This window comes from Lytechinus pictus, unplaced genomic scaffold, assembly GCF_037042905.1.
Source record: "Lytechinus pictus isolate F3 Inbred unplaced genomic scaffold, Lp3.0 scaffold_19, whole genome shotgun sequence".
NCBI classification, from domain to species: Eukaryota; Metazoa; Echinodermata; class Echinoidea; order Temnopleuroida; family Toxopneustidae; genus Lytechinus; species Lytechinus pictus.
In genome coordinates, this window is record NW_026974140.1 from 3,922,892 (window position 1) to 3,938,958 (window position 16,067).

The following is a 16,067-nucleotide window of genomic DNA, read 5'->3' on the forward strand; positions in this document are numbered from 1 at the left end:
CTTTAATTAGTCAACAAGAGAAAAGAAATGACTCTCTTGATGCACGCTCTTTTTTCAGTTTCCACGGTGAAGAATGCATGATTGTATTATTTCTGAGATTCTACACTAGATTGAAAGAATTAATTCTTTATTAATTCTGTGGAGCGTTGTGGCCCAGTGGATTAGTCTTCGGACTTTGAAATAGAGGGTCGTGGGTTCGAATCCCAGCCACGGCGTAATTTCCTTCGGCAGGAAATTCATCCACATTGTGCTGCCCCCTTACCCAGGTGACCAGGTGAATGGGTACCCGGTAGGATTTTTCCTTGAACGCTTTAGCGCCTATTAATATGGCGGCTTAGCTACAGCCGGTGTAATAATATGATACCAAGTATCAAAGCGCAGTTGAGTATATGCACATAGTAACTGCGCTATATAAATGGACATATTATTTTTATTTTTATTTTATTCCAATGTAGTTTGTCAAAGAAGAAATGAAGATTCCTGGTCTTCTTATCATCGACACACCTGGTCACGAGTCTTTCAGCAATCTCAGATCAAGGGGGTCATCGCTATGTGACATCGCTATCCTAGTCGTTGACATCATGCACGGTCTGGAGCCTCAGACGATAGAATCAATCAACCTCTTGAAGCAACGCAAGACACCTTTCATAGTAGCCCTTAATAAGGTGAGTCATTTCACATTTTGGGTTTGGCATTTATTAGAATCGTGAAATGATCTTGGGATATTTCATAAAGCTATTCATAAGTTACACATAACTATAAGCCCCGGCGGAACAACAGATTCTCAACCTTTTTTACTTCAATCAGCTAAAGCTGCAATGTTGTCTTTGTCAAGTGATTGGTTTTTGTCTCACCTGCATAGCAGAGTGAGACTATAGGCGCCGCTTTTCCGACGGCGACGGCGGCGGCGGCGGCGACGGCGGCGTCAACACCAAATCTTAACCTGAGGTTAAGTTTTTGAAATGACAGCATAACTTAGAAAGTATATGGACCTAGTTCATGAAACTTGGCCATAAGGTTAATCAAGTATTACTGAACATCCTGCCTGAGTTTCATGTCACATGACCAAGGTCAAAGGTCATTTAGGGTCAATGAACTTAGACCATGTTGGGGGAATCAACATCAAAATCTTAACCTAAGGTTAAGTTTTTGAAATGTCATCATAACTTAGAAAATATATGGACCTAGTTCATGAAACTTATACATAAGGTTAATCAAGTATCACTGAACATCCTGCATGAGTTTCACATCACATGACCAAGGTCAAAGGTCATTTAGGGTCAATGAACTTTGGCCGAATTGGGGGTATCTGTTGAATTACCATCATAACTTTGAAAGTTTATGGATCTGATTCATGAAAGTTGGACATAATAGTAATCAAGTATTACTGAACATCCTGTGCAAGTTTCAGGTCACATGATCAAGGTCAAAGGTCATTTAGGGTCAATGAACTTTGGCCAAATTGGGGTATTTGTTGAATTACAGCCATAAATTTGAAAGTGTGTTGGTCTAGTTCATAAAACTTGGACATAATAGTAATCAAGTATCACTGAACATCCTGTGCGAGTTTCAGGTCACATGATCAAGGTCAAAGGTCATGTAAGGTCAAAGAACTTTGGCCACATTGGGGGTATTTGTTGAATTGCCATCATATCTCTATAAGTGTATTGGTCTAGTTCATAAAACGTGGAAATAAGAGTAACCAAGTATCACTGAACATCTTGTGCGAGTTATAGTAGTTTTCAAAATCAGCACTGCTGCTATATTGAATCGCGTGATGCAGGTGAGACCGCCAGAGGCATTCCACTTGTTTTTTAGTTGACAAGCAACTGAATGCAAAGTTTATTATTTGTCAAATTTTGATTTGGCTTTGTTTTAAATTTGCAATCAATCACATATTTTGTGTTTCAAGGCCTTAGTCTTTTCTCCACTTCTCTTAGGTTATGAATATTGTGGATAGGATAATAAGGTATCAAGTGGTATTCTGGTATTTAAATTTGGCTATAACTCGTGTCTGAATATAGCCCATACTTCTTTGGAAAGCTAGATTTCATATTCCTTCTTCAATGATAATTATGACAGAGATAATGAACCAAATTAATTCATAGACATTCATTGTATACCCGTATACTGTCCTTTCCTCATAATTTCACAAAATTGATAGTTTTTACACATTTTTACAGCAGAATAAAAATATTTTGTTCTTAAAGTGAATGAGATGGCACTTGTGCCCCATAAAGTTGACCTAGGTTATAACCTAAACCAGTGCTATGAGAATGCCACTCATATGTTACGTTTTTTCATTCCAATCAGATGTTCAACTACCATACATTTATCTCAGCTGAAGCATTGATCTACCTTCATTGAAATTAACCCAGCTAATGACTATTAAACCCTGTGCTTAAAACTGATACAGATTGATAGGTTATTTGAATGGAAGACCAGTCCCAATACAGATGTGACTAACACAATCAAGAAACAGAAGAGAAATACTAGGGATGAGTTTGAAGAAAGAACAAGAAATATCATCACAGAGTTTGCTGAGCAGGTAAGATGTTGTAAAGTGATGTTGGTGTTATCAGTTTGTTTGGTGTTGGTGTTTTTGTCGAAAGAACATCATCTGTGTTGATGTCAAGTGATTGATAACTTGCTGTTGGTGTTTTTGTGAAATAATTTCATTACAGTGTTTGCTGTGTAGGTCAGAAGATGTAGAGTGTTGAGCAGCATGGTTTTGGTGTTGTTTTCACCCCTGCAGTTTGTTCGGTGTTAGTGTTTTCGTTGAAGAACTCCTTCACAATTTGACATTAAACTGGTCTTCTGGAAAATATTCAAAAAAAAAACCAGGCATCTGTAAGAGGTCCCATGCTTTTGGATCCATTAACAACTGGAATAGGCTGCCCATTAGCAGTCTAAAGCCCATCCATGTATTGATATTTTTCAATCTGAATTTGAATAGCCTTGGCATCATGATCCTGTCAAATATACCTCTCATCAACAAAAATATAATATTGTGATTGTTACAATGGGCTTATTCATAATTTGATGCTCCAATCTCCAATATCTAAGTAAATTCAGTAATTGATTAATGATAAATGAAATGATTTGTTTCAGGGTTTGAATGCTGCCCTCTTCAATGACAACCCAGATTCTAAGACGTACATCTCCCTCGTCCCTACGTCTGCTCATTCTGGAGACGGTATGGGAAACCTTATCTCACTAATCGTCACTCTCAGTCAGACGTTACTTGCAAAGAGACTAGCCTTCTCAGAGATGCTGCAAGTTACCACATTAGAGGTTAGTGTCCTTCATAGTATTGTATATCATTCTGGGCCCTGTCTTACAAAGGGCTACGATTGATTGGATCAATCGTAACTCTATGGAAATCCATCAGTGTCATAATTTTTTCTATAGGAGATTGGCACAACGTCCTTTGTAAACAAAGAGAAGCACAGTGAATTTTAAGGAAAACAATGAATGCATGAATATACATCATAGTTAGAAAACATTTTAAACAAACATGCATAATACATGTTGACATTGCTGGGGCCCGTTGCAGAAAGAGTTGCGTTTAAACGCAAGCCAAAAAATCAATCGCAAGTCGCAAATGCGCGCTGTTGATTGGTTGAAAATCAAGTAGCGCATGATTTTTAGAGTTGCGATTGATTGCAACTCTTTCTGCAACGGGCCCCTGGCCATCTATAGTTACGATTGATCAGATCAATCGTAACTATAGATAGACTGGGCCCTGGGCCCCGTCTTACAAAGAGTTACGATCAATCCGATCAATCACAACTATGGACGGCCAGCAACGTCAAAACATCTAAAAATGCAAATTTGTTCAAAATATTTTCTAGATATGATGTACATTCATACATTTATCGTTGTCTTGAAGATTCAGTGTGATTCTCTTTGTTTTAAGGAGATTGTACAAATTCCCTGTAGAAAAAAATTATGACACTGATGGATTTCCATAGAGTTACGATTGATTGGATCAATCGTAACTCTTTGTAAGACGGGGCCCTGGTCTACCAACACCCCAGCTGTCCTAGATGATTCCATTGTATATGAATTTTTGTGAATTCAACTCTGGTCAATTCCATTAAATATCAACCTTTTTGTACATTCAACCAAGTTTCCTTTCTGCGAAGTGATTTTTTTCCCTGGTAAATCACCACAAACCTATTTATGGAATGTAGTAGGTATCTACACTCATGGTTGATTACTAGATTCAGTTTTGAACTTCTAAACCTGTTACCTTAAAAAAATGATCCTCATAGTTATTTTGATTACATTTAGTATGTATTTATTATTTGCTAGGTGAAATCACTACCTGGTCTTGGTACAACGATAGATGTAGTTCTGGTGAATGGAACACTAAAAGAAGGAGATACGATAGTAGTAGCTGGTCAGGAAGGTCCTATCGTATCCCAGGTCAGAGGGTTATTAATGCCACAGCCTCTTAAGGAACTCAGAGTCAAGGTAAATATTCTCAAGTTTGTGTGGAAGCTTTTTAGTGTGTTTGCCAAAAGCATTTTCATGTTATTTCTTTTCATTTAGTTTTCCACAATTAATCATTACAAAATTACAACTCATTTTGATGTAGATAAATATTTACAATAGATATGATGCAAAAAGAGCAATCTATTGTTTAATTAAAAGGGGAAGGACCCGCAGTGAGCATTACAAAGAGTATCTTTACTATAAAAAGGTTGCATGTTTAGAGCTTTATCTGATAACTAATCAGAGCAATAGTCTCGATTTGATGCATAAATTTTGCAAATTCTTTCAAATAATGTGATTTTTTCAAAGAATCATTGCAATTTTAAATGCAAGCCATTACAACGTGCATGTCATTATTATTTTTTTTTTTAAAGAATCAATGAAATTTGTAACACAAACCAATGCATTGTACATGCCATCGAATTAGATCATGGTGCAAGGAGGGGGGGGGGGGGCGGGCTGCCTCTAGCCAGGATGGGGCTAAATGAAGCCCATTGAAAGTACAATTAAGATGTAATTGTAAACATATCATCTTGCTTACCATCTTGAATTTTGTATTTTTAGAATCAGTATGTGAAACATAAAGAGATCAAAGGAGCCCAAGGAGTGAAGGTATTAGCCAAGGATCTAGAGAAAGCTATGGCTGGACTTCCTATGTTAGTAGCTGAACATCCTGATGAAATAGAGATCCATAAGGTAAGGTCATCTATACTGTGACTGAAGAGTGCAGGCTAGGATATGAAGCTGTGCATTTTTAAACTCTATTCAAATTGGTAAATAGCCATCCAGTCTTCTTTTCAGATAGTGTAACATTACTGTGGCTGTGGTCTAATTATAACTTGTTCAATGACCAATTGCCCCCCCCCCCCCATATGATTTAATGACCTTATTGTGGTTTTTTTTACCATGTATTAAACTAACTCTTGTAATACTAAACTGACCTTATGCAAATTCAACTTCCCTGTTTCAGATCTTAATCTTATAAGGTCACGTCAACTCATTTGTAGAGGTTTAGCCAGCTGATTACACCACTATTTAGCCACCAAATTCATTCTGTTTTTTTTTTATATTATGAATAAAATATTGGATGTGTATTTTTCTGTTTTTCATCTGTCCTCCCCTAATATAGGGCAATATGCAGACTCCTTGCCATAATGTATACAACCATTTTGTTTGATAGTAATTTGGAAGTCCCTCTTTACACCCAAATTATAAGTATCAGGAGGAGTAACCAATGGTTCACTTTTCACTTCACTTTGCATCACAGTTGATACCTTGATATGATATCAAGATAACTTTGTAATTACAGGAAGAAGTATCACGCCTCCTGAAAGCTGCACTGACAAGCATCAAGCTCACTGAGAGGGGAGTCTATGTCCAAGCTTCAACACTTGGCTCTCTTGAAGCTCTCCTTGAATTCCTCAGGACTTCCAAAATTCCAGTAAGTTTATTTTACCATGTCCTTACTGGGTCATTGCTCAAGTACCATACACTGATCGACCATTTTATGTAGAGTTGGGAGGTTTACATAGAGAATTACTATAAAATGGAATACATACCCCCTTGTAGTATGCCGTTTAAAGGTTGTTTTCCCAAAGGTTAACTGGATTTCGTATAATCTGTAAAATCATGTTAAAGAATATTCTGGAATGAAATATGTTATTACAGTAGCTACGTTTACATTGCCATAATTAACTCTTGTGTGAAACTATGTTAAAATTTCATCACATTGACATCCATTACTTCTTATCTGTTGCACACTGATGAATGGAATGTAATTTTCCATAAGACCCTATGTAATTCTCTTTATGTTCCCCTCATTGCCTTAATACATGATTTCCATAGCCACAATGCCCAAAGCCAGCACAAGGATGGTGTCTATGTTGGGACAACTAGCTGTTCTCAGAGATGTAGTTCTTTTACATGCTTTGCCCTGTTTTCACAAGAGCTATTGTCAATAAGTTGAAATCCTACCCGTTAAAAGATGATCAGTCTCTAATTTTCACCACTTGACTGTGTTCTGTTTCAGTACTCTGGTATCAACATTGGTCCAGTTCACAAGAAAGATGTCATGAAGGCATCAGTCATGCTGGAACACGACAGTCAGTAAGTGCACTACGTCAGGGCCCTCTTGCATAAAAGTTACTATTGTAACTTCCACGAAATCCTTGATTTTGACTGGCTGTTTTCTCATTGTTAATTTACCATAATAGTAACCTTTATGCAATTGAGCTCTGGAATGGATGTGGCAGTGAAGTTATGTATCAAAATTCAATTAAGAGTCATGTCTGCATTGTAATAATTTTATGAGTCGCTTGAAAATTTGTCAATTTGATTGCATACAACAGTACTATCATTTAATTAGCATATGCTTGTTCACTGTTGCTCACAAGCAATGTTGAAAACAGTCTTAAAAATCTCCCCAAGCTGAATTACTGAAACCTAAGGTGTATTGTTAATGTTTTTCTTCCCCTATTTCATAGACACAGACCGTACTGAGTGGAAAACATTCTGTCCTTTGGACATACGGGTCATTAAACGGAGACGATATAATGTTGTGAACATATTGTGCTCTATTTGCCTCCAGTTTGCTATGCTCTGAAAATGATATTAGTTACCATTTTATGTTTGCCTCTGAAATTTCATAATGTTAATAATATGCAACATTTACATAGCACTTAATACAGTATTTGTAAGTGTGTATACTATTACCCTTGCTTTAGCATGGCTACCCTGATTGAGCGTTCAAGGAATTCCTTCCTTTATTCATACTACAACTAGGTGGAGAGTGGCAAATAGATAAATGTCTTGTTAAGGACATGAGTAATGCAATGGAATTTGAAGTATTCTGTAGTAATCAAGATGTTTATAATCATAAGTGCTGCTAAAGTCTGAGTAATGTCAAATTTACTTGCTTTTCAAAGTTGTGAATGCAATCTTCTATATCTGACATTCCCTCCAGGTACGCCGTCATCCTGGCCTTTGACATCAAAGTAGAACGCGATGCCCAGGAGCTGGCCGACCGTGAGAACATCAAAATCTTCCAAGCCGATATCATCTACCATCTCTTTGATCGATTCATGGCTTACCGTGAAGAATTAAAGAAGAGGAATAAGGAACAATACAAACATATAGCCGTCTTCCCCTGCAAGTTACGAGTCCTTCCTCAACACATCTTCAATGCAAGAAATCCCATTGTCATAGGGGTGTCTATTGAGGGCGGTATTGTCAAGCAAGGCACTCCGATCATTGTTCCTTCAAAAGAAGTAAGTATTGATCACATGGATGTGTCTACTCTGGGGAGCGTTTCATGAAAGGACTTGTCAGATGCTTTATTTGACAAAATCTGTGTTATCCTTTGCCACCTACTTCTCAGCAAATCAAAAAAAAGGTTGTCATGTATATCTGACAAATGTCAGATGAAAATTATGATGAAATGTCCTTTGGATTTCATATATGAAAATTGGTTTGGATAGAATTGGTTAATTGAAATGATTTCAGGTCAAATGTTCGTAAGATCTCTGACTCTGCAGAGCTGGAATATAAATTGGACATCAATAATTAATCCACGCATCTATTATTTGGACCAATTGATCTGCAATGTAATAGCTTCATCATGAGAAATGGTGAGACAAATTGGCTCATTTTATAAAGTACACTTTCAGCCTTGAAAAAATGTTCAAGTTGAGTGGAAGAACATGATCATGGTTTCATTGTGATAGCATGAATCATGCAGTCACATTGATTCTGTTGTGATGTCATGTTGAACATTGTCATGAGTGTGTCTGCTCAAATCTGGACATATCATTGCACTTTAATTTTGAATAGAAGTTAATCATATATTTGGAGAAAATAAAGGCAACTTTTGCAACTTTAACACTTTTAATCACTCATATCACTTTAACTTGGTCCTCAAAATGTTTGCTGAACTCTACTACTGAACTTTGTAACTTAAATTTATTCAGTTGAAAGGGTAAAGTTATTTGATTGTAACTGCAACGTTTTCTCATGTCATCTGTTGCAATGTTCAAACAAGCAGATTAGGTCTCTTTGATTAACCTCAAGACTTCATAAATCTTACATTGTTATATTTTTATTTGTAGAACTGTGAGATTGGTGTTATAAGCAGCCTGGAACTGAATCATAAGATGGTTGATACAGCTCGCAAGGGACAAGAGGTCTGCGTTAAGATAGAAAATGTTTCTGGTGACGCCCCTAAGATGTACGGAAGACACTTTGATCACAACGATCTCCTCGTTAGCAAGGTAATGACATATTCTCTTATAAGTGTTTTTGCACATAGGTTGGATTACTAGGACCTACATGTTCAAAAGTCAGTCATATTCATATTCACACTTTATTATCAGGGAAGAATCGGGCTATAAGAAAAGCCTCATAATTCATTATTCTTTCAATCCAAGTTGAAATAAGGAGAAAATGTTCAGCATCAATTTTACCCCAGTAATTTTATATCTCTTTATAATTGTGAGTATGTGGTGAACAAGACTGTATAGTTTACTGTATTTTTGTTTAAGAAGCTTATACGTGTATTTGATTATATTTATAGACCTTATGGCAGATTGAACCTCCTTTACAAAATTTCAGTAAAATCTTCTGTATGTAATACCGTGTAAATACTTCTCTGCAAAGTAGTTTGATTTGAAAACAAAAACATGAATATCAATGTAGGGTATAGGAAAGTGTGATGCCCTCTTTCTTACTTCAGTTGTGTATATGGAAACATTTGATAGGTAATATTGCAAATGAGGTTCACTTCCTGTAAAGCGTTAAGAGTACCATGCCATTAAATTTTACCTTGTATAGACCTTATGCATATGAAGTCATGATCTCATAGCGCCCTCCCTCAGAGGATATAGTAATACATATCAACGGAGTTGTCAGAGATGTGCCAGCTGCAGATCATCAAATGCATGAAAGGCAATGACTTAATCCTCTAAGATGGCGACATGGTGTCAATGTACATGTATAAGGGCTATAGGTGATAATTGCACATGCTTCATGGATATTTTTCATTGTCCTCTACAGATCAGCAGAGAATCAATAGACGCTGTCAAGACCTACTTCAGGGATGAGTTAGAGAAACCTGATTGGCTTGTGATGATCGAACTCAAGAAGATGCTAGGAATATTGTGAGATCAATTCATCTACAAACCTTTGACAGTTCAGAACTCTACCACAAGTCCTTAATCGGGACTTCCTAACAGCATTGGTTGAATGGAAAGACTGTGCATGATTCATTGAGATACATCAGAACGGGTTTGTTGCAGTGAGAGATATGGAACATTGTGGATGAAAGGATGTCGTGTGCTACAAAGCCTTAGACTTGCACAGAAAAGGAGAATAGTGAAGCCCTTTTGTCTGTTGAGAGCAAGACAGTAAGTTCGCTATTCTAATTTGAATGAAAGATAGTTTTTAAAATCATGTGGGATCAATATGGTATTGGATCAATTAATTTCTTGACCATGGATCTATTAACAGACATCTTGGATGCCAAGACTCCACATTTGGATGTATGCTACCATCTTGTGAAATCAGTAGCAGTCAGTCATCAAGAAATAAAAAAGCAAAATGAAATTCCATTTCCTGAAAGACTTAAGCATCAGCCTTCATGGGAACTTTGACACCATTCCAGGTGATGCTTCATAAAGACTTATAATAACAAATGCACAAAAAATTCACTATCAGCCAATCATATTAAAAGGTTTCACTGGCCCTAAACTGTCATTGAAATTGTTTTATTGTGACAAGTTTTATGAAACAGGTCCCTGGTGTTTACCCAGTAACAGACTTTGTCCATCATCCATAGTGGGACTGAGTTTTATGACTGACAGATGTTCTCTATATTCCCCCCATTGCCTCATTGTCATCTCAATTTCCCTGGCCCAATAATGCCCAAAGTAGATCATCAATTTCTGCTGTGGCAAAGCTTCTTTTAGCTTTGCCCCAAAGATGTAGTTCCATTGTGATTTTCACAAGGTCTTGTGTTATCTCATCAAAATTCACGACTAACATGGAAGCTCATGACTTAGTGCTTATTAGAGACCATGGCAAAGTTACACAAAGGTTTGTCATCAATCTCACAATCGCTATGACAATCCAGATTGACATATGGGGAAATGAGTCATACAGTCATAGGGATTGATCCTTAAAGCTTTACTCATGGCAGTACTCATGACTGGATCTTGTATTTTGGTGCTATCAAATTCTCAATCTTTGTAAATTCCATCAGTTGAGGAGGTATGAGATTTGTAGATTATGAAAACCCAAATACACACGTACACACATATTCTGTTTCAGCTTTGATTGACAATCAGACTTCTCTTTATTATTCCAATCCCTCCGACCGGTTTCAGTAAATCCAGATTGGCACCTTCAGACTAGACTAGTCTGGTTGTGTGGAAAATCTATTTTAATGAATCATCATCGATTGATTGGAAGTTTTAATGATATGATTGCCATTTTTGTGTATTAGATTTTGACTTTTTTTCCTATCAAATTTATTTATTATTGTTTCATTCTGAGCTACATGTTGTACTCGCTGATAAGATCTCCAATATATGAGTCTGATATGAGAGACTAAAAATGGCAATTTTTGTGTGCATTGTATGTTGACATGTCATTCCCGAAGGTTCAAAATAAGTACGAATATGTCTATTTTCGATTTAGACTTTTTCTCCTATCAAATTTATTTATTTTCTCCCTTTAATTCCCTCATTTGTTATTGTGCATGAATGTGTATATTAAAATGACAAACTTTTAGTTTAACTAAAGAGATTATTGCATTATAATTAGAGATAGTGGCAAGTATACTAAGTAGACTATATTTTAAACTTCCTTTCACTACAAAAACTTGAAGATTACATTTCAAAAATGTTACTTACACACATATCTTCAAGAGATAATGAGTTTTGTCAAAAGAGAGAGAGATTTTCTTCTCAATTCTTAAACATTCTGCTAATATACTATATGTGTTTATGAGAATCGGATATAAGAATTTATGTTTTCGTTGTATACCTAAACATGCTCCAGGGATGTGTTTTCGCAAAGAAATTGCAACCAACTATGGCAGGCCAGTTTGCTTTCACAATCAGGCTCATCAGCAGATGTTCAAATTTTTGTTATGACCAATGGTGAAAACAAGCGGTGGCATGAATGGCTACTATACATGTAGTTAGTTGGATTTTGGTTGATTTCAATCTTTGTGAAACAGACTCCGATGTTGCATATTTACCGACACCTGCAATTACTCTGGTCTGTACTCACACCCACTTTGACTATGTAGAAAATCAGAAGCCTTTTATAAACATAAAAGATGATAATCAATGGTAGAGTTGATAAAGTCATTTACAACACTGAGCATAAATTACAATTGATTGTTGATATTGATTGTATCACCACATGGTTTAGGGCTCTGTAACACAAAGATTAGCAATTAATCATTAATATGAAAGAACAAATCTGATTGGTTCCTAGTCAGTCTAATGCACATGCAACGATGGTCTTGATAGGCCTTTTCATTTAGTGATTAATTGCTAACATTTTGTGTTACGGGGCCCAGGTGGATTAACACAAATAGGTCTTTGGTTGGTGGAAAACAGAGTCATGATATCTTTGAATGAAGTGAAAGAAAAGAGATGAGAAGAATTGATGCTTGGTTACGATTGATATTTCTTGCATGTGATGATGATGATGGGATGATGAAATTTCAAATCTATATATTCCAAGCAAATGATGAATATGAATATTATTCATGCCATGGGCATTTCTATGTCAGTTGCAATGCAAATAAATCTTACTTTGTCTAAAGGAACTTTTGTGGAAAGTGAGTTTTATTTGAACAAACCTTGACTCCTGTCACACAGATATGAGTCAAGGCATTGGTAGTGGATACCCTAATATGGTTCATCTTCATTTCGTATACAAGAAGTTGATTTAATACCAAATGGCCAATGGGCCGAACAAGTTTGGTTGACATGTAATTGCCATATGGTTTACACTACACTTGGTCTAATATGCACTTAGTCTGAATCCCATTTAGTCTAATGCCCAATTGGTCTAATATCCACTTTGTCTATTAAATTTTACTTTTGTCAAATGGAGTTTTATTTATTAACAGATCATCTAACCATACATAATAAGTGACCAAATGGGTAGTAGACCACATGGATATCAAATAGATGTTAGACCAAAGGGATAGTAGACCAAATGGATGTTAGACCAAATGGATATTAGACCAAACAGATAGTAGAACAAACTGATAGTAGACCAAATGGATACTAGACCAACTGGATGTTAGGCCAAATGGATAGTAGACCAGATAGATATTAGACCAAATGGATGTTAGACCAAATGGATGTGAGACCAGATAGATATTAGACCAAATGGATGTTAGACCAAATGGATATTAGACCAAACAGATAGTAGACCAAATGGATGTTACACCAAATGTAGAGTAGACCACATGAGTAGAGCCTAATATTGGAAAGGTTATTAGACAAACTGGTAGAAGATGAAATGGGATAAGACCATGTGGGAGGAGTGCAAACAGGTAGTGGTTATAGTCAGCCCCATTTAGCAATTTACCCTTTTTACTGGCCTAAACTCCCATCCCATTAGCCTTGGATATAATTTGCATACACAAAAGTGGCCTTGCTTTTGAAGGATTGAAGTTCTAATAGGGGCAGTGCTATGATCTATACATCTTAAAGCACAATTCCTGATACAGGATATATTCAACGATGTTCTGTAAAGCCAAAGGCCAGTCCTCCCCCCCCCCCCAAAAAAAAAAATGTTTTGTAAAGAGATTCTTTTAATTGGTAAAGCTCTTTTCAACAAATTTTCATCTTGATTTACCAGGGGTGTGAGTGGTCACAAAGAAAAAGATCTGAAAAAAGCTGAGGTGTTGAAAAGGTCTGAAATAGAAAGAGCTCCCATACATTTTGTACAGAAAGCCAATTTAGCTGTAATTAAGCTGAAAAACCCCCCAAAAAATCTGAACTCTCACAGCCGTTTTATAATCAATTTTATTTTCACCTTGTTAGCTTTCGACTACTGGTTTCTGCACGCTTCTTCAGACTAGCGCTGACTAATCCACCCCATCTACGGCAAGTCAGTGCTACACTGCTAGTCTGAAGAAGAATGCAGAAACCAGTACAGCTAACAAGGCGAAATCAAATTCGATTGTGAAAAGATGAAAATTTTATTAAAATCAGAACTACTAATACATTGAGTTTGTGTAACATTTTGCAAGTGATCAACAGCTGTCATTAACATCTGCAAATTCAAACCACTGTTGACTATTTGTTTGATATCAAATCGCTTTCATAGGATTTAAGTGGAAATGAAATGAAAAAGAAATGAGAAAATAAGATGAAGAAAAGGAGCAGGAAGGAAAGAGATGGGTAGGGAGAAGCTGAATGAAAACTATGTGAACTGAATTCAAAGTCGCTGCTTCTTGATCAGAAGGATTCACCAATTTTATCATTTATTGATTATAATTTACAGGTCAAGTCCACTCCAGAAAAAATGTTGACTTGGATAAATAGAGAAAAATCAATCAAGCATAACACTGAAAATTTCATCAAAATTGGATGTAAAATAAGAAAGTTACGACATTTTAAAGTTGCGGCTTATTTCTCAAAAACCAGTTATATGCACAACTCAGTGACATGTAAATGAGAGAGTTGATGATGTCCATCACTCACAATTTTTGTTTTTTCTTGTTTGAAATATACAATATTTCAATTTTTACAGATTTGACAATAAGGACACACTTGACTGAACCATAAATGTTGAAACAATGGTAATACCGCATGTTCAGGGAGGAATAAAACTTTCTTTCACAAGACAACAGGGAGAAAATTTGGATATTTCATATAATAAAATACATAAGAAATAGTGAGTGATGTCATCAGTCCCCTCATTTGCATACTGACCAGGATGTGAATATAACTGTTTTGTGAAATTAAGCGAAACTTTAAAAAGTCATAACTTTATTTTATATCCGATTTTGATGAACTTTTCAGTGTTATGCTTGCTGGATTTTTCTCTTTTAATTAAAGGGGAATCCAACCCAAATAAAAACTTGTTTTTATAAGAAAAAGAAAAATCAGACAAGTTGATAGTAGAAAGTTTGAACAATATTGGATAAACAACAAGAAAGTTGTGAATTTTTTAAGTTGTAAACATTGGTAATCACTATACCCATGGAGACTTCAAATTGGCCGCATATGGGATGTCATAGTGATGTAAGGCAAGGACTACTCTTCCATGTACTCCAATACATATTATGGCTAAAATGTCATTTTCCCCAAAAGTTTCATTTCAAATTACCGGTATATTTTTCTTTCATGAGGACATAAAACAATATACTACCTGGGTTATATTTAGATTACTGCCCCAGGGGAATGGGTACTTAGGAGAAAACCACAAATCCCTGATAATAAAGTACATGGCCTATGGGAAAGTTGTCCTTGCCCCTTGTCATAATTGACTTACCCAGTTGCCAATTTGAAATCTACATACTATTAGTGATCTCAATTTTAAAGCAGCTATAACTTTCTTATTGCTAGTCCGATTTCTTTGAAACTTTCATCATTCTGTTTATTTTTCTCCTTCCCAACACATTTTCTGGCCAAGGCTGGATTCTCCTTTAAAATCAACTTTTTGTTGGGGTGGACTTGTCCTTTAAAGAGTACATGGGTCATCAACAGTCTAGATGAAATGTTGATTAGCAAAAATAGATGTATGGATCCACTTATAGATTGTTTCTCCATCTTTAGTATACTTTCTGTCTGTGCAATTTCCATAAAGTATGATCAATATGACCTGGAATTTTACTAAATGGGGGAGTGATTCAGATTCATCCATTTCTAGATTCCCAGCCTTTGACACATATTTTATACTTGCTACAACATATGCTACAGAAACAACAAAAAACTTGAATATTTGTTTACATACGTTTTGTTTTATTTATTCAACACAACATTCACAATAAAAGTGAAAAACAAACATCTGACACCATCTATTACATGTACATACGCCATTTACATGATCCACCCTAAAATGAGACATTCAAGGTTATGACATCAAGTATTTGAAGCTAATAAAGATATTTTAATAATGCATACATTGCATATATTGATTGCAGATTGCGATATGTGCACAAAATATCAGTGCAAAATTATCACTTTTGAATACCTGTGATTATACATTTACATGGCAATGTTATAACATATTGATTTAATATAACATCACAATAGCTAGATATTTTAACAAGTCAACATGATTAATAAAATATTCATAATTTTCCTATAGTCTCTTCTTCATAGAATAGTAAATCCATGTACATACATCAACAATGAAAAGATGGAATGACTTTTTTTCTTAATTCAAGCGGTGGAATTGGCAATTTGTAAAAAGTACAATATCAAAGGCACAATAAAATATTTGAAAAATACAATTTTCCATGCAACTGCTATCGCACTGTATACACACAAATGCATTTACAAATTTACATGAAGGATTGGTATAGTATGGATTCAAGG

The 16,067-nt window shown here is 35.8% G+C and overlaps 1 protein-coding gene across 1 annotated transcript in view; it reads left to right on the forward strand.

Annotated features, from left to right (window-relative positions):
• LOC129261016 (eukaryotic translation initiation factor 5B-like) overlaps positions 1–12,331 on the forward strand; it is a 31,380-nt gene extending 19,049 nt beyond the window's left edge. Inside the window, exons 16-25 of the mRNA XM_054899043.2 lie at positions 456–665; positions 2,417–2,548; positions 3,112–3,294; positions 4,318–4,479; positions 5,065–5,196; positions 5,810–5,941; positions 6,530–6,606; positions 7,463–7,766; positions 8,604–8,765; positions 9,547–12,331. Of these exons, the coding sequence (XP_054755018.2) occupies positions 456–665; positions 2,417–2,548; positions 3,112–3,294; positions 4,318–4,479; positions 5,065–5,196; positions 5,810–5,941; positions 6,530–6,606; positions 7,463–7,766; positions 8,604–8,765; positions 9,547–9,654 (1,602 nt within the window). The 3' untranslated portion in view covers positions 9,655–12,331. The remainder of the gene's footprint in view (positions 1–455; positions 666–2,416; positions 2,549–3,111; positions 3,295–4,317; positions 4,480–5,064; positions 5,197–5,809; positions 5,942–6,529; positions 6,607–7,462; positions 7,767–8,603; positions 8,766–9,546) is intronic.
• Positions 12,332–16,067: the final 3,736 nt, after the last annotated feature.